The sequence below is a fragment of the Oryctolagus cuniculus genome, chromosome 20 (assembly GCF_964237555.1).
Source record: "Oryctolagus cuniculus chromosome 20, mOryCun1.1, whole genome shotgun sequence".
In the NCBI taxonomy this organism is placed as follows: Eukaryota; Metazoa; Chordata; class Mammalia; order Lagomorpha; family Leporidae; genus Oryctolagus; species Oryctolagus cuniculus.
This window is the reverse complement of record NC_091451.1, coordinates 9,695,256-9,721,238: the sequence shown is the minus strand read 5'-3', so window position 1 is coordinate 9,721,238 and position 25,983 is coordinate 9,695,256. Positions and strand designations below refer to the sequence as shown.

The 25,983-nt window shown below is 37.5% G+C and overlaps 1 protein-coding gene and 1 long non-coding RNA gene across 2 annotated transcripts in view; one reads left to right on the top strand and one right to left on the bottom strand.

Annotated features, from left to right (window-relative positions):
* MNAT1 (MNAT1 component of CDK activating kinase) overlaps positions 1 to 25,983 on the top strand; it is a 224,839-nt gene that overhangs the window by 118,983 nt on the left and 79,873 nt on the right. Inside the window, exon 7 of the mRNA XM_002719546.5 lies at positions 24,827 to 24,948. Coding sequence (XP_002719592.1) covers positions 24,827 to 24,948 — 122 coding nt within the window. The remainder of the gene's footprint in view (positions 1 to 24,826; positions 24,949 to 25,983) is intronic.
* Positions 705 to 15,408, bottom strand: LOC103351645 (uncharacterized). Its single transcript, XR_519378.4, has 3 exons — positions 15,072 to 15,408; positions 14,401 to 14,455; positions 705 to 1,576 (listed from the first exon to the last, which is right to left on the bottom strand). It is a non-coding gene; the product is annotated as an uncharacterized lncRNA (long non-coding RNA).

Below are 25,983 nucleotides of genomic sequence, written 5' to 3'. Positions count from 1 at the left end.
CCAGTGTTACCTGTGCTTCTGATCAGCTGGCTATAGATGAGAGGTTTCCATGACCCCTTCCTCTGGTCAGTCATTTGCTAGAGTGGCACAAAGAACTCAGGGAGACGCTCAGGTTTGCTACCCGCTTACTAGAAAGGATATTGTGAAGGATACACATGACCAGCAAAGTGGAGAGATTCATAGGGCACTGTGTGTAGCAGGGAATATGGAGCTTCCATGTCCTCTCTGGGCAAGTGTGCAATGTGACAAAAATAGGTTCTGTGCTACCTGGTGATGATTTTAACCTTAATTCTTTTTTTTTTTTCTTTCCCTTTTTAAGACTTATTTATTTGAAAGGCAAAGTTACAGAGAGAAAAGGAGAGACAGAGGGCATTCTTCCATCCACTGGTTCACTCCCCAAATGATTGTAACTGCTAGGGTTGAGCCAGGTTGAAGCCAGGAATCAGGAGCTTCATCTGTGTCTCCCACATGGGTGGCAGGGGCTCAAGCACTAGGGCCATCTTTTGTTTTCCCGGCCGTTAGCATGGAGCTGGATTGGAAGTGGAGCAGCCAGGACTCAAACCGGCACCCCTATGGATGCTGGTGCTATAGGTGGCAGTTCAACTTGCTATGCCACAACGCTGGCCCTTAGCCTCAATTCTAATTTCTCTAAGAGGTCAGGCTCTTTATTTTCTAATCAAATGACAAGTCAAGTGAATCAAAGCTAGTCATGAATTAGTCAGTTTATTGAAATAGACACAAAAGCAGAATAAGCAAAACTAAGATAAAGAATATATGAAAAATCAGGTAAAAGTGAACACAGGAGCACACAGTTCTTGTAATGAACCAAACATTGTGAGTCCAGGGAAGAAGCAGTCCAAGGGTCTGGGAGGTTAATTTCTGCAGGGTGACACTGGAACTGGTGTGGATAGCCATGAAGTCATTAGCAGTGACTTAAAGGTCTTGTTCACTCCACAGAGCCTCTAGCACTTGATACCAACTCAAAGTGAATATTTGCAAAGAATGGAGGCAGTGAGATGTGGCTCAAGTGGCAACCTGAAGGTACAGCTATTTATAGTCCCAAAAGGCATATTATCTCAGCTTTCAGATGTCAACCTTGGAGGGAAAAGACCCAGATACCCACCATTCCATTTGCATACTGATACATAGCTGACTGTATGGCTGTCCATCATCTGGTGTAAGGTGACTGAAAGCCAGCCACTTGGCTCAGTTACACCTTCTGTTGTAAAATAAAAGCCTCAAAATGGAGTTTGTTCTGTAAAAGCATGGTAATATTGGTCATAATTAAAATGCTAACTTATTTACAGGAATCATGACAGTGATACATCATAACAGCAGCCCACTGTCCTGACACACCTCCATGTTTTCTGCAACCCAGGAGCTTCCAGACACTGTCCTTTTGGTTGTTTTCTGGAGGCCTCATTACTTAGGTATGGTCAGTGGTTGACTTAATTGTTAGCCATTCTCCTCTCCCAGGACGTCAGTCGGTGAAGGTGAAAGTGTCAGTGTTCTGTTTAGTTTGTTGCTCTGGCAGTCAGCTGATGCTGTTGCTGTCCAGGGTCAGCCATCAGTCACCCTGTTGTAAGAAAAGACATTTATCACATAAGAGACTTCAAGGGATTTAGAGCTATATGCCAGACAACAGAGGGAACAAATACAGGTGCTCCTTAGCTTTAGAATGTGGTTATGTCCTGATAAACTCACTGCAAATTGTAAGTGTTGTTAGGTCAGAAATGGACTTACTGCACTTACCCAGCCAAACATCTATGATCTTTGCAAACTTAGCATCCTGTAGGATCTCTAGCAGTAATGTTCCTTCTTTCCTTTCTGAGTTTGGTAATTTATAGTTTTTCACTGATCAGTCTGGTCAGAGGATTTTCAATTTTCTCAGGTCAAAGAGCCAGGTTTTGCTTTAATTCATTTCTTAAAAATTGTTTTTCTGTTTTACATTGCACTGATACTTGCTGTTTGAGAAAAAGATGCCAAGATGAGTAGAATATATGTTAGTTTAAAAATGCTTGTGAGAGAAAATGAGGAGGGAGTTGTTGGAGGCTAATGATGTAATGATGATTTTATTAATAATAAAAAGATGTAAAGTGCTATGCAGCCACGATGCAGGTTTATGATAGATTTTAGTCTTATCAGCCTGAAAGCATCCATTGTGACAGTTGGCAGTTAATTCCTGCTTGCATTCCCAGCCCTTTCTGCTTTCTGTCTTTATAGAGTTTCCCTGCCACATTTCCTATTAATGGAATCATAGAATATGTAGGCTGGAGTCCAGCTTCTTTGACTTAGCATAATGTTTTTAATGCTTTTTCCATGTTATAACATGGTTTTCTTTGGCTTTATTTCCTTTTCCATTTTCTGGAAGAACATGTGAAGGATTGATGTTATTTCTTTTTGAAATTTTAAATAGAATTCACCAGTTTTTCTGTCTTGTTTTGCCTTCTTAATGGAAGGATTTCAAATTAGTGTTGTGATTTCTTTTCTTACTATAGGTACATTCAGACACTTCCTTACCTTTCCCCCCCACCCTTCTCTTTATTCCTTAATGAAGTAATTTGAGTCTTCATTAGGAATTGGTCAGTGTTATCTAAGTTGAATTTCTGTAGGCCAAGAGGGTGTTCTCTTTTTCATTTTTTATTTAGGTAGTTTTGTGTCCTCTCTTTTCCCCTTGGTCATTCATTTTAGTGGTGTGGCAGCTTTGCTGATTATTTCAAATAACCAGCCTTGGTTTTAATGAGTTTTCTTTGTTGTTTATCTATTTTCTGTTTTATTCACTTTTTAATATTTGTCATAGTCTTCCTTCCAATTAACTGAGTTTACTTTGCTCTTTTTCTAATTGTTTAAGGTCAAAATTTAGAAAATTTAGATTATTTGAAATGTTCTTTTCTGTTTTAGAAAGGCAGAGTTTACAGAGAGGGAAGGGGAGGAGAAAGAGAGGTTTTCCATCAGCTGATTCACTCCCCAAATGGCCACAACAGCTGGAGCTGGGCTGGTCCAGAGCCAGGAGCCAGAAGCTTCTTCCTGGTCTCCCACGTGGGTGTAAGGGGCCAAAGGACTTGGGCCATATGCTGCTGCTTTCCCAAGCACACTAGCAGGGAGTTAGATCTGAAATGGAACAGCTGGGAACTTGAACCAGTGCCCATATGAGATGCCAGCATTACAGGCAGATGCTTTACCTGCTATGCCACAACGCTGGCCCCAAGATATTCTTTTCTAATACAGACACTTAAACTGCACGTCCTTTTGTGCATTCTTGAGCTGCATAAATACGGTATGTTTTTATTTTATGTTGAAAATGTTGTCTAATTTCTATTGTGGTTTGTTTTACTATTGGTTATTTAGAATTTCCTAATATTCATGGATTCCAAAATTTTCAACTCTTGATTTTTAATTCAGTTTTATTGTGGTTGGAGAGCATACTTGGTATAATCTCAGTATTTTTAAGTTTGTTGATACTTATTTTCTGGACATATATATTTTCTATTGGATAGAAAGTTTCATGTATACTGGAAATCATACTTTGTTGTTTTACAGAGTGTCTGTTAGATATTAATTATATCATGTTAATTGATGGTGTTTAAATCTTCTGTATCTCTTTTCTGTGTCGTCTGTCAGTTACTGAAAGTGTGGTATTGGAATCTCTGATGTTTATTTTTGAATTGTCTGTTTCTCAATTCTGTCCATTTTTTGCTTCATGTATTTGGGACTTCTTTTTAGGTGTGTTTATGTTTTAATTGTTATGTCCTCATGAGGATATGTTTTTCTTTGTCTCTAGTGATAGAGGCTGTCCTGTTTTAGTACAGCCAGGTAACTGAGTAATACCTCTTTGAAGAGGGCCTACCTGGGCTGTTTTGTTAGTGAAAAGTGGTAATACAGTGGTACTCCAAAAAGTTCATAGAAAATAAAATTAAAAAGATAAGTTTATTCTGGTACAAAAAAATTGGAAATCATGCATACAAGGGGGCTTCTAGAAGTTCATGAAAATGCACATTATGAATAAAACTGCAAAAATTTTTTGCACCAAACATCTTGATTTTATTTTTCTACAAACTCTTTGAAATACCCTTATGTTGTGCTAATTTTTAAATTATATTTTATATTGGGGCATTACATACTGTCAGATTTTTATCCTTCCTAATGGCATTTCCTACACATGCACCTATATACACATTTTCTGTATACTTATATATATAAGATAAAAACAAATATATAAAAATAAGGCTTATAGTAGTTATAAGCCTATATATATATGTATGTGTGTATGATCTTAATTAAACATGTTTTCCTTTTGGTGAGTATTGAATGATAATCTTTAAGCATAGGTAAAAGGTACTATAGAATAGTATTTACATTGAGACATGTATTATTAGTCTCTTTAGAAGCTGATGCACATAAATATTTAACTCTGGACTGTGTCATTGCCAAGTAATATCTGGTACAAGTTCCCAGCTGGGTATCTAATTTTGCTGCCTTATTCTTTTAGAAGTGTTACTATGAGCAATAGGCAGGCAACTGAAAGAAAGAAGGTGAGTGGAATTAAAAAAAAGACAAAAACAGATGGTAGGGAAATAAAATAATAAGAACTTTCTTAAGGATTGTTTGTTTTGGATAGTTTTCTTACTAAGCACATGGAAATACTTTACACATTTCAGAGTTACTGACTTTTTACATGGTATTTTGGAGAAACAGCATATCATTCATGTAATATAAACACAGTTATAGATTATTTTGCTGGAACTTTTCATTTCTGGGGCTTACTTTTTCATAACATAAATAACGGTTCTTTCTCTCAGGTCATATTTTGATAATATATTTGGAGGATCGTGAACATCAATTTAACCTGAATGGTACAGTTAATGCAAATAAATGACAGCAGTCATTCAAAGCTTCCTGAGTAGTCATAGTCTTGTTGAGTTATAGTCTTCTCTAAAAATCAGTGTTACTAATGATAATGAACTTTAGCATACTCCTACAGTGAGGTATTTGAACTACGTGTGGCTCTAGATTTTTTAATGTCTGTAATAGTGTTAAAATCTAAAGAATATACAGTATTGATTATAATATTTATAATATTGAATGAACTTGCATATAAATATGCAGCATGGATATTATTAATGTTTTCCTTCTTTTTTACTGATATGTTCACTAATCACAAGAGGACAGTGAAATTCAGAATGAGACTAGAAGCCTTCAGATTCTTAGTTTAATTATTTTCCCATTGTACCATAGTATCCCTTGAGTTAAACATGCAAAATAGGTGAAAGACCAGTAAAGAATTTGATGCCCGGCGCTGCAGCTCACTAGGCTAATCCTCCGCCTTGTGGCGCCGGCACCCCAGGTTCTAGTCCCGGTCAGGGCGCCGGATTCTGTCCCGGTTGCCCCTCTTCCAGGCCAGCTCTCTGCTGTGGCCCGGGAGTGCAGTGGAGGATGGCCCAAGTGCTTGGACCCTGTACCCCATGGGAGACCAGGAGAAGCACCTGGCTCCTGCCATCGGATCAGTGCGGTGCGCCGACCGCGGCGGCCATTGGAGGGTGAACCAACGGCAAAGGAAGACCTTTCTCTCTGTCTCTCTCTCTCACTGTCCACTCTGCCTGTCAAAAAATTTAAAAAAAATTTTTTTTAAATTAAAAAAGAATTTGATAAAGTAATGTTGGACCTTAAACCAGCTACATTATTTTTGGTGGGAGCTCCTACACTGTTCTTGTGCATAGTTTGTTAAATGAGGATTATTGGTAGTGATACGGCTCTGTGAAATTGTCTTTATTTCTAGATTGTTTTTAGTTTTGGAAATTAGATAGTAAATTTATTTCTGATACAGGCCTCTTATCTTTGAAATCATAAGTAATGCTGCACCTTTTATCATTGCTGTTAAGCAGTTCTAGCAGAGTTCCACTGATTTTACCAAAGATAATCAACCTGTTTCCCTGTGCTCTACATAATAGCAACTTGCACTTTCCCAACAGGAATGTTTGAGTTGAGAATGAGAAGTAAAGGGGAGTAGTTGTAGGATCCTGCTTGATGGTACAACCAAGAGATTTTTCTTATTTTGATTTTTTACAAGAGTTAGGCAGGGTAGCAGTGTGGCAATGATAAGGGCTTTGATATGAGACTGGGTGGGTTCAGTTCTTGCTAATAGGACCTGAGCAAATAACCTTTTTCATATTTGGACTATATGTTGCAATGTGTTATTTTTGAGAATTTAAGGATATAATGAAATGCTCACACAAGATTATTTGAATAATTTTAGATTCTATCAATTATAAAGGTACGCTGTTTCCCAGATTTAACCCATTAGTATTCCTTCATAGAAAACATGGTAGATTAACTTAAACCACTAACAGCAAACATAAGGTAAATCTTAAAAGCAGATATAGAATCTGCCAAAATTGTAAGCAGTCTAAAGACAAAGGGACAATGATCTGTTCTAAGTAATAAGTAAACTAATAGGACAGTATGATACAATCTCTTAAAAATATTAATGACTTTTTAAATCATTAAAGGATGACTTAAAGAGTGATCATATTTTGCATATAATAGAAACCCTAAATATAACTCCATTCCATTTTTGGATTCTCATTTTATTGGAATTTCTGTCTGGTGAATACATGCATAGCAAACATTTGTCTGACCATCAGATGGAATAACAGATCAGAAGTCAAGAATGTAGAGTCAGTCAAAGGCTTGCATGAACTCACAGTTAACAAACAACATGGCACTTTCTTGATTAAAATACTGTAGTTAATGAAGCTGCCTAAATATTTACAAATTTGTACTTCTTCATGATGACTGATGTCTGCTCCTTTTTTTCTCAACAAGGGCATAACTGTCTTTTATAGGAATTATGTATTGTAGGGAGTCTTTTTTTTTTTTAAGATTTTTATTTATTTATTTGAAAGTCAGAGTGACACTGAGGAAGGAGAGGCAGAGAGAGAGAGGTCTTCCATCCGATGGTTCACTCCCCAGTTGGCTGCAACGGCTGGAGCTGCACCGATCTGAAGCCAGGAGCAAGGAGCTTCTTCCAGGTCTCCCACGTGGGTGCAGGGGCCCAAGGACTTGGGCCATCTTCTACTGCTTTCTCAGGCCATAGCAGAGAGCCGGATCAGAAGTGGAGCAGCTGGGTCTCGAACTGGTGCCCATATGGGATGCTGGCGCTTCAGGCCAGGGTGTTAACCCATTGTGCCACAGCGCCGGACCCTGTAGAGAGTCTTAATGATGGAGGGAATATGAAGAGAAGTTCTAGTTGTGAGACAAATGTGGTTTGTGTGCATTAATGAGTATGTAGAATTTTGTCTGTGTCATAGAGATTTCATCTTTTATTTATTTAAGGTGTATCCTTTAATGGATTTATTGGGAGAGTCAGATGTGTCTATAAACTCTGTTGTCTTGCCCCCCCACTTTTTTTTTAAGATTTATTTTATTTATTTGAAAGACAAAGTTAGAGAGAGAAGAGAGATCTTTCCATCCGCTGGTTCACTCCCCAGATGGCTGTAACAGGTAGAGCTAGGCCAGGCTGAAGCCAGGAGCCAGGAGCTTCATCTTTGTCTCCCATTTGGGCCATCCTCTACTGCCCTTCCCAGGACACCAGAAGGGAACTGGATGGGAAATGGAGCAGCTGGGACCCCAGCCTGCACCCCGTGGGATGCAGGTGTTGCAGGCAGCGGGGGAGGGGACTCAACCTGTTTCACCACAGCGCTGGCCCCTATCTTGCTATCTTATGAGGTGTTTAGCCATAGAAAAGGATATCGAAGAGGGGATTTAAAAATTCAGGGTCAGTAAAACTATAGATGATCTTTAATATCCGGTCTAATTCTGAAATTACCTGAACTTTGTTATTTATAGGTACTAAAATTATCCAGGGTGTCTGTATCCTCAGTTTTCATATGGAATTCCTGATGCTACTTCAGTTGAGTCATTGTGAAGAATGTTAGTGCTTTCTGATCATCTGTTTTTTATGTAGGGAGTGATGCAGGTGAAAAATTTGATCCAAATAATCTCTGTTGACACTTATTAAAAATACAAAAACAGTAAAATATAAAATTGTGAGTAGTTCTTTCTGTGTTGTTAAAGGCATCTACTGCCTTGTATTTTGTTCAAGAAAAAATGTTTTACAAATGTTCTTTTTAAAAGCAATAGTGATATAATAAAAACCAGATGTTTGCTAAGTAAAATCATGCAATTCAATTTCTTTCCTCCTAACACCTTCCTGAATCAGAAATGTTTTGATTGTGGTAGATGCGCATTGGTGACTTGAGATTAGGAAGCGTGTTAGGTTTTGTAGTAGACACCAGTGGAATGTTTCCAATTAGGAGCTTTTATGGTGTTGTGGAGACATGAAATACCTGGGAAAGATACTAGGTACTGCACTGGAAAACAAAAAACTAAAATTTAAGAAATTTCAAATTTTTCCCTAAAGGTAAACTTTGTTTTCTCTCCACTGTTCACAGAGACTGAGACTATAAGATAATTACTGTGTTTTATATATTGTTAGTCTGGGATTGTGCCATCATTTATATATAGCATTGTCTCTGAAGGAAGGTGTCCAGTTCTAACTTACAAATCAACTTTTGGAAGATTGTCTTTAATATGTTGATGATAGCCTATAGTGATTTTATCTCATGTGGTGTTAAGTAACTTCTTCCCCTTTCACCTGATACTATGATGATGATGATGATGATGATGATGATGTAGTGTTCCTAAGTAATTGGTAGTGTCTTTAAAATATGTTATTTGATCCTTTTACATACATGTGAAACTTGGGCTAGAGTAAGACCTTTTTAAATAAATAAAAACTTCCTCAAGGTAGCGCTGGTATTCAACTCTCTGGACTCTACCACCCATGCTTTTAACATTGTATTGTTCTTCTTCTTCTTTTTTTTTTTTTTCCAAAGATTTCTTTATTTATTTGAAAGTCCAATTTTTACATAGAGAGGAGAGGCAGAGAGAGAGAGCGAGCGAGCAAGGTCTTTCATCGCTGGTTCACTCCCCAATTGGCCACAACAGCCAGAGCTGTGCCGATCTGAAGCCAGGAGCCAGGAGCTTCTTCCAGGTCGCCCATGAGATTGCACAGGCCCAAGGAGTTGGGCCATCTTCTACTGCTTTCCCAGGCCATAGCAGAGAGCTGGATCAGAAGAGGAGCAGTGGGGTCTAGAACCAGCACCCATAAGGGATGCCGGCGCTTCAGGCCAGGGCGTTAACCCGCTGAGCCACAGCACAGGCCCCAACGTTGCATTATTCTAAGGGCAAATATAATGTGGGGAGTTCCAGAATGAGCGAGCATATGGTTGTGTTCTTGCTAGGAAGAAGGTATATGGTGCGAAGAATGAAAATAAAGAGGGGCTAAAATTGTTCTTACAGCTGTTTTAAATTTCTTGGAGGTTAACCTGTAGTTATCTTGTGACTTCATCAAACATAGTTTTGGATGTTATGAAAATCTTTAAGCACATTTATTTCAAAGTGAATTATTGGCTTCAAGCATTTAAAAATACCACCAGTGTTGACATATTGTGATAATATATTGTGAATTTAAGTCTTTAGACATTTTTTACATATTTGATCAATATTTTTAGTTTGTAGTACAGATTTATATTGTGAATATAACTGGTCAGCAATTTTCTTACATGTAAATTATATCTGTTTAAAGATGGCACACCTTCCAAATGTGTAAAATTTGGTAGTCTTTTTCTGAATGACTGTATATCGTAAGAATGAGTGTTTTCTGATGTAGTGATGAATAAAAAAAAGTTCAAACTCATAAACTTCCACATGTAGTTCCTAGGTAGATGGAGAAAGTATTGGGGCTATAAATTATTTGAAACATTCTTTCTTTGAACTAGAACAATATGGTTTTATTGCTTAAAATGTTAAGTTTACTAAAATAACTTTATATTTAAATCAGGATAATGTATATTTGATTTTATGAGCATGTCTGCTTTGCTCACTGTTGAATCTCTAATTCTTACACAGTGTTATATATTATTACCATTAAGAATTCATTTAATAGTCAATCATTTAAAAAATCCATTGGGAAAAGATCTACAGGCATTTTTTGCCAATTGTTTGTACACTTAATATTAGTGTAAAAATTTAGAAGAATTTAGAGCAAGGAAATATTCACTTGAATCAACATATCTCAGTATACTTAATGTTGAGCAGTTAGCTGATAAGCTAGTTTGGATCTGATTTTCAGGATAGAATACTTTTGAGGCTGTCTTAGGTCCTTCATTTTCCACAAGGCAGTTCTTGATGGTAGATCAATTAGCAAATCCTGAAGAATTAATTTAAATGGTGTGGTAATTCCTGTCATTAAAGATACTTCTTAGAACTCTTGAAATTCCTCCTTCCCCCAGGGTATCAAATCAATTGAATAGAGGAAGTAGCCAGCAGCAGTCTTGTATATGAGTCTAGTTCAAAATTGTTATATTGGAACATGATTTACAAATGCTCTGAGAAAGGCTGAATTAAACTTGGACTTTGGAATTAAAAAGAAAACAGAAAACACTGTAAAATAAGGGTTAATGTTTTCTAAAGTGTTTAAAAAAATACCTGTTAGAGAGCTTTAGGAAGACTTTTTAAGACTGTCTTCTTGAAGTGCAGATCCTTGAAGACAGATTTTTATTATTTTACTGCATTCACAGTGAATTAGGTAATTAATTATCCTCAGGTCTGAGGATTAAAGCTGTTACTATTTTTGAATAACTATTAAGAAAAGAGTAATTTTTATAATTTTACACATGCTTTGTGTGTTAGCCTTTTCTAGTGTAAAATGAATCTTCCATATGCTCTATGATTGGTGACAAATAAGAAACTCTGTGCAATTAAGAGAAGATCTGTTTATTTAAGAGCTCTCAAAGGTTGTAAAAGATTATAGTTGGCTATATGTGAAGGATAAATGTTGTGAAATAATGCCCCTTAGTTCCCCCTTTTATAATAAATCTCAGCTGTGTGTTCGGCACAAGGGCTGAGTGCCAAAAAGAACAGGTTCAACTTGTCTGTGAGGATTTGCACCACAGTGAAGTGCACAACTGCTTTGGTAGAGGTCATTGTGGAGGTCACAGGCATGTACAGTCGAATGAAAGCAACTTTAAAACCTGGCAGAACAGATAGTGTTACTTGAGTTTCAAGCATTGAAAGGATGAAAAATCATTGAAAGAAACTTTCAGTACAGTTTTCATTTTGTATGTTTGTGTGCATTTAAATGGATTTAAAATAATTTGGCAACTTGTACCATAATATTTTTAAAAACCTCCAGAATCATTTTTATAATAATTGCTCAGATGTGGAAACATTGTTTTGGGATTTATCAAATTCTAAAGTGTTCTGACCAGTGTTCATATAATGAAAGTAGGATATGATATGATGGTGGTAGGAAAAATGTATGGAGTGTGTGCTGGGGCGATGGCTGGGGAGTGTGGATGAATTCTAACGAAAGGGCAGATAGGATCTGAAGCAGAATTCCTGTAGAAAGCCTGTTTCTCCTGAGCTTATGATAAAATGTTTCAAAATTTAACAAAGAAAATGCCATTTAATATTTCCATAGTATTTCCCCCCAACTATCTCAGAAGTTCTTCGCGATAAATAGTGATAACTCATAAACTCCCGGGTGGAGTGACTATGAGACCTGTGACTCCAGGCAGTCAGCTTTGAGTTTAATACAAAGAGCTCCAGAAAGTGATGTATGTAAGTAAGTAGCTGCCAAACTCATCTAGAGTTGTGTTTGACCTTGAAAGTTGTATTTGATGGCCTGTTTCGTTTCTTTGGTGACTTTTTTAAGCTAGTGATCATGGCAGAGTGACAGGCAGCCATTGGTTTCAGTCTGGAGATTAATTTGTAATCTTTTGAATGTGCTCCAGCAGAAGGCAGCACCTGTCTCAGCAGCTGGTAGAATGCTAGCACTTCCATCAAGCCTGTGCTTTCCAGAATGGCTTCAAAGCTTTGTTCATTAAGCTCGCTCATATAAATTGCTTTCTTTGTCCTGTGGGGCACTGTTTTACTGCAGGTAACTCTCTTATGCTGTTTGTTTACGAGAGGGTGGTGTAAGATAATGTTAGTTCTAAAAACTGAAACAAATGACATGACAGCCTTCTTGTGTATGCGGGGTCACCGCTTGGCTCAGTAATGACACGTATACAGATGTTCCCAGGTGCGGAGTCTGCAAAGGGTTGTGATTGCTCTGCACTGCGTTTGGAATTCATATCATAAGCATAAACCGTATCAGGAAGGATGGGCAGTTATAGTGAAATCAGACTTGAGGGACTAATGAAGTGTAGTCAGTTTTCTAGATGAATAGTTCTACATTGCTAAGAATTACTCTTTTTAGTTGAAATAGTCTTTTTAGCCCAAATTTTAAAGTGTATGTAGTTGATGTTGACGTACAGGCAAGCCATTTATTTGTATGTCATTTGAAGAAAATTATTTTTGCTTGTTATTAAAAGAAGACCCAGTTTCTAAGAGAGTATAAAAAGAATCAAGTACGTATTTCAGTGCAAATAAAATTTTAATCAGTCTAAATGTGTTATGGAAAAGTTGAAGCTAAATTTTTTCTATACTTTTTTTATTTAAGAGCCAGAGAGACATACACCCAGATACCCCAAATACTGGAAGTGACTGGGCCTAGGCAGGGGGCTTAAGCTGTGAGCCAAATCCAGGAGCCAGGAGCTCAGTCCAGGTTTCCCATGTGGGTAACAGAAACCCAAACACTGCAGCCATCATTGCTGCCCCCCAAGAGCCTGAATTAGCAAGAAACTTGAGTTAGGATTCCCAATTGGCAAATGAATCAGGTACTCTGATCTGTGAAGGTGGACATCTTAACTACCAGACTACACACCTACCTGCTCCTTTGAATAAAACTTTTTGCTAAAAATAAATTGATATGTGTTAATGGACTAGGTAGTAACTTCCATTTATAAAGCACCTATATAAAATATTTTAAAAATAAATCAGTACTTATAAATTCGTAAGTATAAATTCAAATATGTGTTTTTAAGTGCTTGAAAGTAGAGTCAGTTCTAGTAGTATACTTTCTATTAGACCTCACAGTGCCTAACATCCACTAAATTTTTAATAAATGAATTCTGTAGTTCTGTATTAGAATAGTACATAGTGGGGCCAGCTCTGTGGAGCAGTAGGTTAATCCTCCGCCTACGGTGCTGGCGTCCCATATGGGCGCTGGTTCTAGTCTCGGCTGCCCCTCTTCCAGTCCAGCTCTCTGCTATGGCCTGGGAAAGAGGTAGAAGAAGGCCCAAGTCCTTGGGCCCCTGCACCCATGTGGGAGACCCGGAAGAAGCTCCTAGCTTGTGGCTCCCGATTGGTGCAGCTCCGGCCATTGCAGCCATCTGGGGAGTGAACCAATGGAAGGAAGACCCCTCTGTCTCTCCCTCTCACTGTTTGTAACTCTACCTCTCAAATAAATAAATAAATAAATAATCTTAAAAAAAAAAAGTATAGTACATGGTGGACTCTTGATAGAACAGGGTTTAAAACTTGGAAAGGTTACTTGCCTTTAGAGAGCTTCAGTTTTTTTTTCCTGTGGAATAGGTAAGATATACCTGCTTCATAGAGTAAGTATTCAGTAAGTATTTCTGTGTCCTTTTAGTGGATCTGAACTATTAGTAATCATATTATTATTATTTTTAATTTATTTGACAGGTAGAGTTATAGACAATGAGAGAGACTGAGAAAGATCTTCCTTCCATTGGTTCACTCCCCAAAAAGCCATTACGGCCAGTGCTGCGCTGATCCGAAACCAGGTGCCTCTTCCTGGTCTCCCATAAGAGTGCAGGGGCCCAAGCACTTGGGCCATCCTCCACTGCCCTCCTGGGCCACAGCAGAGAGCTGGACTGGAAGAGGAGCAACCAGGATTAGAACCTGGCTCCCATAAAGGGATGCCGGCGCCGCAGGCCGAGGATTAACAAGTGAGCCACGGCACTGGCCCCCAGTAATCATATTCTATATCTAAATGCCTTTAGTAAAATACACTTTCTACAAAATTTCCAATTAAGAGGAAATAAGTATCCTAAAAATGTTCTATTTTCTTTTGCGTATTAGATCTAGATCTAGCTGCATCATAGTTTTGTGAGTGTGGTAGTTGTTTGTATGTGTTTGGTTTAGTGAAAGCAAAATGGAATGGTAAAGGCATTCATAGTATTCGTAGTTTTTAGTGGAGAAAAAAATATAAAGTCAGTTACAACCTGGCTTAGCTCCTCCTTTGTTTTCTACAATCGGAATGGTATAGTAACTATTCATTCTGCAGTTAAATAACCTCAAATAGAGCCAGGAGATTTGGGTTAGGTAGTTTTTTGAGAGGAGAGGAGAGGGTGGAAGGTAGGAAGAATCATTATAAAAACACATTTGTTCATTCATTAAACAAACATTCTTAATAGAAACCAAGCACCTTACTAGGCATGGATGATTCAAATCCGAGGAAGCAATGAGCTCTTCAATTATTCAGTCTCTGTAATGATATAGAGAGGTTTTCTGTTATCCACTGAAAATATTTTTTTGCTTAAAAGACTGTTCATTTTACATCATATTCTTGTTTTGCCTACATAATGATAATATTTGTTAGAGAACTTTATTTAAAGGAATTTTTATATTTTATTACATTCAGAAATTTAGATTTTATACATAACTTACCATTTTTGTTGGTTATGTGAACTAAAAGTTCACATATAGTGCCAATGTAGGAATACTTTCTTGGAAATTATTTTTGTAATTACTAAAACAAAATGAGCTAAATGCTATATGCTTGAAAAGCTGCTTTTAAAATTTCTGATAAACATTGTTTCTCAAAATTAACACAGATTCTTTTTAAAGAAACAGGTTTTGTCTCACCAAATGGTCTCCTTGATGTTTTTCTTTTCTGATCTTTTTATAGAAACAGATATGATTTGCTGGACACTATGTTCTCTTGGCAACAAATGACAGTTCAGTAGCAAGACAAGCATCAGAGAAAGAATGTAAAAATAATCCTTTTCAACACTATGTCGTTTTTTAGTGCCCAAGGAAAAATAAAACCCAGAGCAACAGAAACGAAACAAAATAAATAAAATCTCTTCCTTGAACCCTACCTTTCCTTTAAGCTGTTGCCTTATCTTCCTCTTATCTTCTAATTTAAGAAAACAGTCATCATGCTTGCTTAGTGTTCTTCCTCCTCCCAGGCGTTGTCCTTTGTGTTCTGTCTTCTGTTCTCACTGCTGAGCTGACAGTGCGCATGCCGGTGCCATTCCCTTCCCTGGAAAGGTTCTTTTCCCTTTGTTTCAGTCCCACTCAGCCGTCAGAACCTCTCTCAAATGCCATTTCTTCCATGGATTCTACTGAAGGGACACTGAAATGCCTGTCATATTCAGTGGAGTCATACCACACGTTAACTTGCATTCAACTGAAGTTGAAAACGACACCAAACCTGGAGGGTGGGGGAGGAGAATTAAAGAATGCCTCTCTTACCCCAATAAAAAAATTTTTTTGAAACAATTTGAATGCCCAATGCAAGCCAACTAGTTTATCTGATTTTCCACAGAAGAAACAAGAATCTGTTCCAAAGCTAGAGGAAAGGTTTTTTTGAGTTGGATTGATAAAAGGAGCTTCAAATATGCACACTGATGGCGATTTAAGGGAGATTTTGACAGTTTTTCTGCCTCTCTGACTCCAGCACCCAATCCCTGCGACTTTGTTGTATGACTTTGTGGAACTCAGTCACCTCACTTAGGATTCTTCTGGGTGATACTTAGCTCCTTCCTGAATGTTTTAGAACTATCTAAGTAGAGATGACTAGCTTAATTCCTATTCTGTCTTTGTTTTTGTATTTTTGAGATAAAGAGATAAATTTGTAGGAATACAATTACATGGAAACATGTTAAAGCAGAGGGCAGCAATATGTGTCTTCTGTATGTTGTGTTCCCCTGTATTTTGAGACCATGCTTTTGCATGTGACCACAAATATATGTATATTTTTACAGTGAGTGTGTGAACCATACTATATTTTAGCCAATACAAAGCAATTTATGGGAATACTTTTTAAATCTCCATTGTTTGGTTGTAGTTACATTATCTGAGAAGCTTAATGTCATTATTTTTTCATAGCAGTCCCTTAATGGTAGATACCATCTCCTATTTTTTTCAACCTTTTTAATTTCTAAATATAATACTCTTTAATTTTGAAGTTTTTTCTCAAGGAATAATTCATACATTGGTAGAACAATAAAAGTCCAAAAATAGAATTTAAATATTATTAAAGAATTTTTTTATGTAATTTGAACATTAAATGGTGTGTATTTTGGGGATGAGATTGCAAATGAATTTGATTAACAAATCTTTAGTGTCATTCCACTGGACTGAACAGAACTGGATGTAGTTTCCAGGCCCCATTTGCTGGAAACATTTTTGGGCACTTGGCTTGGCTGAGTGAGGGTTTAGCTCTTTAGGGCTGTTTGATTTCTAATGATGAACAAGAAGCTTAAGCCCCAACTAGATAGGGAAATTCTCCTTTGATGTTTTGGAGCATAGTTTATATATTTGAATGGAACTAAACATTGCCTAGGAGCTAAAAAATTATGTTGCACTTCCCAGTACATGTAGGATGAAACCTCTTTCATATGTTGGAAAAGCCCCCCCCCCCTTTTTTTAATGAAGACGGATTTGGGGAAAGATTGGTAATCTGTTAGGCACTACATTTCAAAAGACAACAAGTGCTCATAAAGGCTGATTAATAGGAGTAAGTAATCACTGTGATGATTTTTTTTTTTTTAGCAATTTTTCAAAAGTTACATTCTTCTTATTCCAGAACACACATCCAGAAGGAGAACGTAGTCTAATGAGTCTGGTAAAGAGCTGGGAATTCAGGAATTAGTGCTTATATGCTTTTCCCTCCCCATAGCTATTTCTCTAGTATTTATAGAAGGAAACTATTCTACATAAAATTTGAAGAAAATCCTATGTGTTTTTGTGATACATTGTGAGGCAGTGCTTTATTTCCACTTGGTGGTCATGAACTCGTAGCAGGTTAGACCTGCTGGTCCGGTCTCCCCACTCGCTTCCCCCTCTCCCCTGCCCTCCTTGCAGATAATGAAAATGGAGCTTAGAGAAATGAAATATTTTACCTCAGTTCTTTCTAGTTTAGTGGCAGTGCCAGCATGAGTACATTGTTTTCTCTTAACATGTACGGTCTTGTTCCTCATTTGTCCTTTTACTGCTTACTGTAAATTTTGAAAGAAAGTAGAGAAAGCCACTGGGGGGGGGGAGATGAAGTGTACTTACTGTGAAATTATGTGCTACCAGGAAGTGATTACCATGCAGCTGTTCAGTGATGACAAGTTGACATCACCCTGGAGTGACCGGAACAGCATTGTGTAAAAATTGCTCTGCTTGTTCCTAAAATAAATTTAAAATAACCGAATTATTAAAGAAATGTTACTTAGAATAAGCAGCTTATGGACTATGGCATTCATTAAGATCTTTATCCCATTAAAAATTATGTGTGAGCACCCAACACATCAGCACAATTAAAATATATGTACAAATAGATACATTATACATATGTATGTATATATATAGTATATATATATATATAAAACACATTCAAACACACGTATTTAATTATTAGGAAGTTACCAAAATCCAAAGAGTATTTCTGAACATCCCTATCTGATTTCTCTAAAAGGCTTCCTGTAGATATTCCTCTGGAAATAGTCTCTAGAATTTTAGTAATTTAATACTGTAAATGTGAACTATATTGGTGTCTGATGGCATTTAGCAATATGACATACATTTTATGGAATTTCGTAAATTTAACATTGTGAGGTGACCTAGTTTTTAGAAAATACTACCACTACTACATTATTTTTCTTTTTTCTTTTCTCTGTTTCTTCCTTACATTTTGGTAGTCAGTGACCCTAAGAAATTAAGTAGAAGGCACAGTCTCATTGTAATATGGTTTGGCAGAATGTAAGCTCCCTGAGGGTGGGGCTTCTCTTTTTTTCTGTTCACTGCTGTTCTTTTCAGCTCTTGGCATATAGTAGGTGCTCAATAATACTTGCTGTTTAAAAGCATGATGAATGCCACGGCGTAAGCATGTTTTTTTATTACCTGGAATTTCATTAAAATGAGTACTTCCATGGTTAGAAAGTACATTCTCAGCCTAGGAATGAAAAGCAGCCGCTGGTTTTAATGACTAATTGAAAGAAAAGAAATATTGAAGTCTAGAGAAGATGGAGATTTACTCCTTGCATACTCCTAATAGTACAAGCAATTAACAAAATTCCAATTGTTTATACTTAATAAGGGCTTTCTTAGGTTGATTGAATCTGGAAACCTGATCATTCACTGGTGCTGCAGCATTGGGTCTACTACATCAGGTGACTGCTTACATGTGCTGTTATGTTATTCACTGATAAAGCAAAACGTGGAGCAGCTCTTTGGTGGAAGACCTTGTGCTGTAAAGCGTGAGGCTCTATGTGAACATAGAGCCTTGTGGGGGAGACAGATGCTAAACAGATAATTACACAAAAGCAGTTTGACAAGCTCACAAGGTTCATGTGTTGAGGATGAGGCTACCCTGGTGATGAATCATTAGGTAAGTTAGAAAGATTGAGTTGTGAATTTAAAATTGTGTTAAACCATTTCCAGCATTATTTAACCTATCAGCCTAAATTATTACTACTTTATGAATTAGTTTCTTCTGTGATCCATAGCAGAAAAGTATATACTGATCGTAATGGAAATGTATTCTACTTTGTATTTCAACAACATATACACTAATGATACTAAATGTCTATTTTTCATTGCTGTTATTTTATTAGGTAAAATATAATGTAATTTTCTCAGTAATATGGTTTCCTGTGTGTGTGTTTGTGTATGTATTTTGACATAGCCTGTGTTTAGAGTTAGCACAGAGGTGGTCTTTGCTCTTCCTTTATTTCAGGAGCATAACATTTGTAGTATGTAGGTTATCTAACTGATAAGTCTCAGTAAATTGTAAACTGTTTTTTGTATTAGCCTTTAAGCTTTCTAGGAAAAGTTAAACTATGTAGCCTAGGGGTGGGTGTTTGGAATAGGAGTTAGTATTCTATGTCTCACATCAGAGTGCCTGAGTTCGATTTCTGCCTCTGGCTTCTAAACCCAGCTTCTTGCTAATGTAGACCCTGGGGGGCGGCAGTGATGGCACAGTGGTCCGCTTCCTGCCACCCTAGATCTGGTTTGAATTCCCTGCTCTGTTGCTGGGGCCAGGGGAGTGGGGGCTCGGGGGTGGAGGGTGCATGGGGAATTGAGGATATTTGGGAAATGAACCAACAGGGAATGTGGGCTTTTTCTCTATCTCTCTGCCTCTCAAAAATTTTTTAAAACATATTGTTCATGTATAAATGCTTTTGTCAATCTTTCCATTGTTTTTCAAATATTTCTATGATTTTCTATGTGGAAACTAGTTGAATTGTAGAAACTTTCCACATATGCTTATGTTTTTGACTAGCAAATGATTGAAATATAATCTAGGAGTCTAAGCTGTGTCGTAGAGGCTCAGTTTTGTTATATCTGAGGGCAGTAAAAACATTAATTACACTATTGAGTGTACATTTGAGACTGGTTGTTACCCAAGTTTGCATGATTTTCTATGGCTCTTGCTGCATTTTTACTTCCAAAACCTCATTTATTTTTGATTTACATAGAAACAGTAACAAAACTGGAAAGGGTCTCAGTTTTGTGTTACGTATTTTTGAATGTCAATAAAATTTGCTTGAATTATTTAATGTAGGTATTTTTTGAGACAGTGCTAAGACCTCATTGTTTACACATTCCACTCCCCCTCTTACTTTTAGTTTTATGACTTTGCCTATTATTTTGAGGCTGATGATGGAAAAATTTCTCTTCAGTTTAATTTCTAGCTGCCTTTACTGAACATGTATTTCTTCCTGGGTTTTTCAGTCAGCAACATCTTATTGATCTGGATGACGATCATAAATTTTTGTGTGTGTTTAACAGCTTTATTGAGGTATTATTTACTTACTATAAAATTACTCATTTTTTATGTGTTTTTTAGTAAGGGCTTTTGTTTATTTTTAATATAATTTAATGTTTGTTTATTTTCATCTGCTTGGAAGACAGAGACATACCTACCTGCCTACCTACCTATCTACCTGTGTTTCTTTCTGCTGCCTTACTCCTCAAAATGCTGGCAGCAGCCAAGGCTAGGCCAGGCCAAAACCAGGAACCCAGAACTCCATCTGGGTCTTCCACATTGGTGGCAGGGATCCAAGTAATTGGACTATCATCTGCTGTCTCCCAGGATACAATTGCAAGAAGCTGGATTGGAAGTTGAGTAGCTGTTACTCAAACTGACCCTATTTTATTTGAAAGTCAGACAGAAAGAGAGAGAGGTCTTCCATCTGTTGGTTTACTCCCAAAATGCCTATAACAGTTGGGACCGAGTCAGGCTGAAACCAGGAGTCTTCCACATGAGTGGCAGGGACCTAAGTACTTGAGCTCTCACCTGCTGTCTTCCAGTGAAAGTTAGCAGGAAGCTGGATGCAAAATGGAGCTAAGAATTGAACCTACACAGTACAGTGTACAAAGTGGGGCATTTCAAATGCCTTCTTAACTGATATGTCACATGTACACTCCAGTGAATTTTAGTAAATTTACAGAATTTCCCTCTTGTTTCCATAATACAATTTTAGGATTTTTCATCAGTCCAGAAAGATATCTTATGCTGATGTGGAGTCATTATACATTCACACTGCTAGCCCATGGCAGTCAGGATCAGTCTACTTTCTGTCTTTTTAATTTTGTCCTTTCTAGGTGTTTCTTATAAATGAAATCATGTGGTATGTGACGCTTTGCATCTGGTTTTTAATCAGCATGATGTTTTTGAAGTTCATCCATGTTGCAGAATGTATCCAAATTTAATTCCTTCTTATTGTTGACTAGTACCCTATTCATCATGGTGTGTGATTGTTAATTCATACTCACATTGTATGACAATATTTGACATACAACATTTTGTTTAGCATTCACCATGTGATGGGCATCTAGATGGTTTCCACTATTTGACTATGCTGAGTAACACTGCTGTGAATGTTCACACAAGTCTTTGGGTGATTATAAGCTCTCATTTCTCTGGTGGAAACCTCTGAGTGGAAATGCTAAGTCATAAAGTTATTTATAACTTTAACAAAAACTAACACACCAATTTCCAGAGTAGCTGCATCATTTATACACTCTTGTCTGTGATATGAGTGTTCCAATTTCTACACAGCCTCACCAACAACTTTTATTTTCTATCATTTTGATTGTAGCTGCATAGATCGCTGTGCTTTTCTTTTGCATTTTTCTGAAGGTTAATGATTTGAGTATCCTTTCGTGTGGTCACTAGTCATTTGCATATCTTCCTTGACAAAATGTCTACAATTTTTTTTACCCGTTTTTAGTTGGGTCGTCTCTTTATTCTATGTGAAAGTTCTTTATATATATTCTGGATGGAAGTTGCTTATAAAATATGTAATTTTTTCAAATATTTACTTTCAGTATGTATTTTATATATATACATGTGTATATATATATATATATATATATATATTAAGATTTATTTATTTACTTGAAAGTCAGAGTTACACAGAGAGAGAAGGAGAGCCATAGAGAGAGAGAGAGGTCTTCCATCTGCTGATTCCTTCCCCAACTGGCCGCAATGGTCAGAGCTGCGCTGATCCAAAGCCAGGAGCCAGGAGATTCTTCTGGGTCTCCCACGCAGGTGCAGGGGCCCAAGGACTTGGGTCATCTTCTGCTACTTTCCCAGGCCATAGCAGAGAGCTAGATTGGAAGTGGAGTAGCTGGGACTCGAACCGGTGCCCACGTGGGATGCTGGCACTGCAGGTGGCGGTTTTACCCACTACACCACAGCGCTGGCCCCTTAGCATTTTTTGTCTTCATTCTCCAACCTCATCCTTTCTTAATTTTCCTCTTTCTTTTAATCAGTTCTCTTTGGTATTCCCATTTTGAACTATATAAGATTGCTACCAATTCATTCAGTTTTAATATTAATGTTATTTTTTCTGTTCACCTCAGTTACTTTTCAAATATATATATGTATATGTATATATATATATATTACTTATTTGACAGGTAGAGTTAGACAGTGAGAGAGAGAGACAGAGAGAAAGGTCTTCCTTCCGTTGGTTCACCCCCCAAAATGGCCACTACGGCCGGTGCGCTGGCCGATCCGAAGCCAGGAGCCAGGTGCTTCTCCTGGTCTCCCATGCGGGTGCAGGGCCGGAGCACCTGGGCCATCCTCCACTGCCTTCCCAGGCCACAGCAGAGAGCTGGACTGGACGAGGAGCAGCCAGGACTAGAACTTGGCGTTTGCATGGGATGCCGGCGCCGCAGGCAGAGGATTAGCCAAGTGAGCCACGGTGCCAGTTCCCTCAAATTTATTTTTTTAAGATTTATTTATTTATTTGAAAGTCAGAGTTACACAGAGAGGAGGAGAGGCAGAGAGAGAGGCCTTCCATCCATTGGTTCACTCCCCGGTTGGCTGCAATGGCTAGAGCTGAGCTGAGCCAGGAGGCAGGAGCTTCTTCCAGGTCTCCCATGTGGGTACAGGGGCCCAAGGACTTGGGCCATCTTCTACTGCTGTCCCAGGCCATAGCAGAGAGCTGGATGGGAAGTAAAGCAGCTGGTTCTTGAACTGGCGCCCTTATGGAGCCAGAAGTTTAATGTAAACATTTCCATATGAGATGCAGGTATCTTAATCTCCATGCTAACTGCCCATTCCCCATAACTCTTAACTGTATTTGCTGAATATCTTAATTCTCTTGTAATCTAGAAAAGATACCATTCTATTCCAACTTTATTGTTCCTGTCTCTCCTGACTTATTGAAGACACCAGGGCAATTATCTTACTATAGGATTTTGTTTTTTTTACATTCTCTTTATTGTGTTGTTTAATGAGGTCCCTGGTAGTTTCTTTTTTTTAAAAGATTTATTTACTGGGGCTGGTGTTGCGGCAGAGCAGGTTAAGCCTCCACCTGTGACTCCTGTGTCCTTTTTTTTTTTTTAAAAAAAAAACGAGGTTTATTTTTTATGTATTTGAAATGTAGAGTTAGAGAGAGAGGAGTGAATCAATCTCTCTCTCTCTCAGACACACACACACACAGACACAGATATCTTCTATCTGCTGGTTCACTCCCCAGGTGGTTGCAAGGCTGGGTCTGGGCCAGGCAGAAGAAAAGAGCCAGGAGCTACATCCGGTCTCCCACGTGGATAACAGGGCCCAAACGCTTAGGCCGTCCTCTACTTTCCCAGGCAATTAGCAGGGAGCTGATTTGGAAGTGAGGCAGCTGGAACTTGAACTGGTGCCAACATGGGATACTACAATCCCAGGCAGCAGCTTTACCCTGCTGTGCCGCAATGCTGGCCCCTATTTTTATTATTTTTTAAAATTGTATGTTTTCATTTATTTGAAATACAGCGAGACAGAGACAGGAAGAGATGTTTATCTACTATTTCACTCCCCGGAAACTGGCAGTGGCTGAGGCTGGGCCAGGCTGAACCAGATTGGGAACAATCCAGGTCTCCTAGGTGGATGACAGAGACCCGAGACCCAGGACTTGAGCTGCCACCTGCTGCCTCCCAGGGTGGCCTTAGCAGGAACCTGGAACTGGAGGTGGAGCTGGGACTCAAAGCCAAGTATTCCAGTATGAAATGCAGGCGTCCCCAATGGAGTCTTAGCCCTGTGCCAGACACCCACTCTATATTGTCTCTTGTAATGATTGAAAATATAAAATACACCCATTTGGCCAATTTTTATGTTTTATAATCTAACATGTGTTATGTATCTAAATTAATAATTAAGGAGAAAAGGAAACTACAGAAGATAACAACAAAAATTATTAACTACAAAGTTGTACAATTAATAACTGCAGATTATTTTTAAAAGTTAAGAAGAAATTGGTGAGAGCTATATGAAGAAAAATCATAGAACTTGGGTTAAAATGAGAAAACATGGGCTATACATGGGGTCTTCTAAAAGTTTATGGAAAATGAATATTGTGATAAAATTGTGTGGATTTCAGAAACAATTTGCATAAAAAGCAACTTAGCTTTTAATTATACTTCCCCACTGGCTTTTTTAGTAGCCTCAAATAAGAAGTAGGGAGATTCATATAAATTAGAATTTGTGCCCAGGTGTATGGTAAATATGTAAATTGCAGCAGTATAATGGTGCTGTGTGGCTGACTAGCAATTATTTTGTGTTCTTATACTCGAATATGGCCCTTTTATTTTAGTTAACCAGTAGTTCATTCTTCTCAGCAAAAATAGCTGAATATTTTTATTCAGTTTGGTGTAAAATTTTATTATTTTGAGTGTTTATATGTGGGTGTGTATGATGAGAAATAAATACACTTTTGGTTAGTGATCTTGATTCCCTTCTATAGACTTAAGAATATACATTTAGGTTGCAGAGAATAATTTCATTAGTTTTCTTCCTAAATTAGGACTTTTAAGAAAACACTGGTTATTAAAAATGTTTATTAAAAAAACTTAGAGGTGAGGGTGGGCTTATATATTTGCTGAGTTCTACTCTTGACATTTAACAGCTGTACTGTTTTAGGCTTAATTTGAATTTACTGATGAATTAGGTTTTCCTTGTTGAAGTCATATGTCAGAGACTATTAATTATATAATATAGGCTTCAGTAATGAAACGTATTGTATCTATGGAATAACAGACCCTAAAGTGTATTTTTAATATGAGGAATTTAGTTCATCTTTACAATGACTACAAATAGCAAATAGTATGAAAGTAATATTAAAAGGAATTTCCTTCATTTTTCTAACAGGGTCAGCATATTTCATTGGCACCTGTTCACAAGCTTGAAGAAGCTCTCTATGAATACCAGCCCCTGCAGATAGAGACTTGTGGACCACAGGTTCCTGAGCTTGAGATGCTGGGAAGACTTGGGTAAGTGTCAAAAGAGAAGTTTCCATTGAGAGTTCAGGGCTTTGTTGTTACTTTTTCTTAAGTCACACATTAATATGTTTAGAAATTGAGTTTATAGAAATTTCAGTCTTTTGCAAAAAAAGAAACATGCTTAATATGAAGTTTTATTTGGTACATTAATTTTTTTGTGGATTTGTTAGGTCTCTTGAGATTGAGACTGTGTTGCCTTTGTTCTTTGTTAAGGCTGTCCCTGGAAATATTGAAGTGTCTGTTCTTTTTAAGGTCGTCACGTATATGTTTTCCGACATTGAGGCTTAATTTAGACAGTAATAAGGCAGTAAAAGTACCAGTTGGACTCCTTGCCATGAAAAAGGTTAGATGTGTGCTATCAACAGTGAAACTACATTCATGATACATGAGTTACAAAATACATTTTATGAAATGTTCTGATGTGCAGTAGGTCCAGTGGCTCAACAGTCACATTAAGTGTATCTATTTTGGAAATGTCTTTGTGACTCATGAATGGGTTCAGTACCAGTAAAGGGTGATCAGACAGCTTGTTTGCCCCTCCCACTATGTGAGGACACAGGCAGAGGCACCAGGAATGAGAAAATGGGCCCGCAGCAGACACTGAATCTGGCAGTACCTTGATTTTGAACTTCCTCACCTTCAGTGTTGTGAGAAAAAAATTCAAGTTCTTTGTAAGAGACATTATTTTGTTATAGTAGTCCTAATGGAATAGATTAGGATCATGATTTGCACACATTTTCTCCTATTTTGCTGTCTGCCTCAGTTTTAAGTTTTAACCGGGGTTTGGATTCATTTTGAGTTAATTTTTGTATATGATGCTAGTTGAGGGTCCAACTTCATTTTTTTGCTTGTGGATATCAGTTTTCCATGCATCGTTTTTTGATGACTGACTTTTCACTATTGAATTGTTCTGGAATTGTTGGAAATCATTGACCTTATATATCATAGTTTATATCTGAATTCTGTTGTGTTGGTCTGGATGGCTTAAATGTCTGTCTCTGTGCAAGTCATACAATTTTGATTACT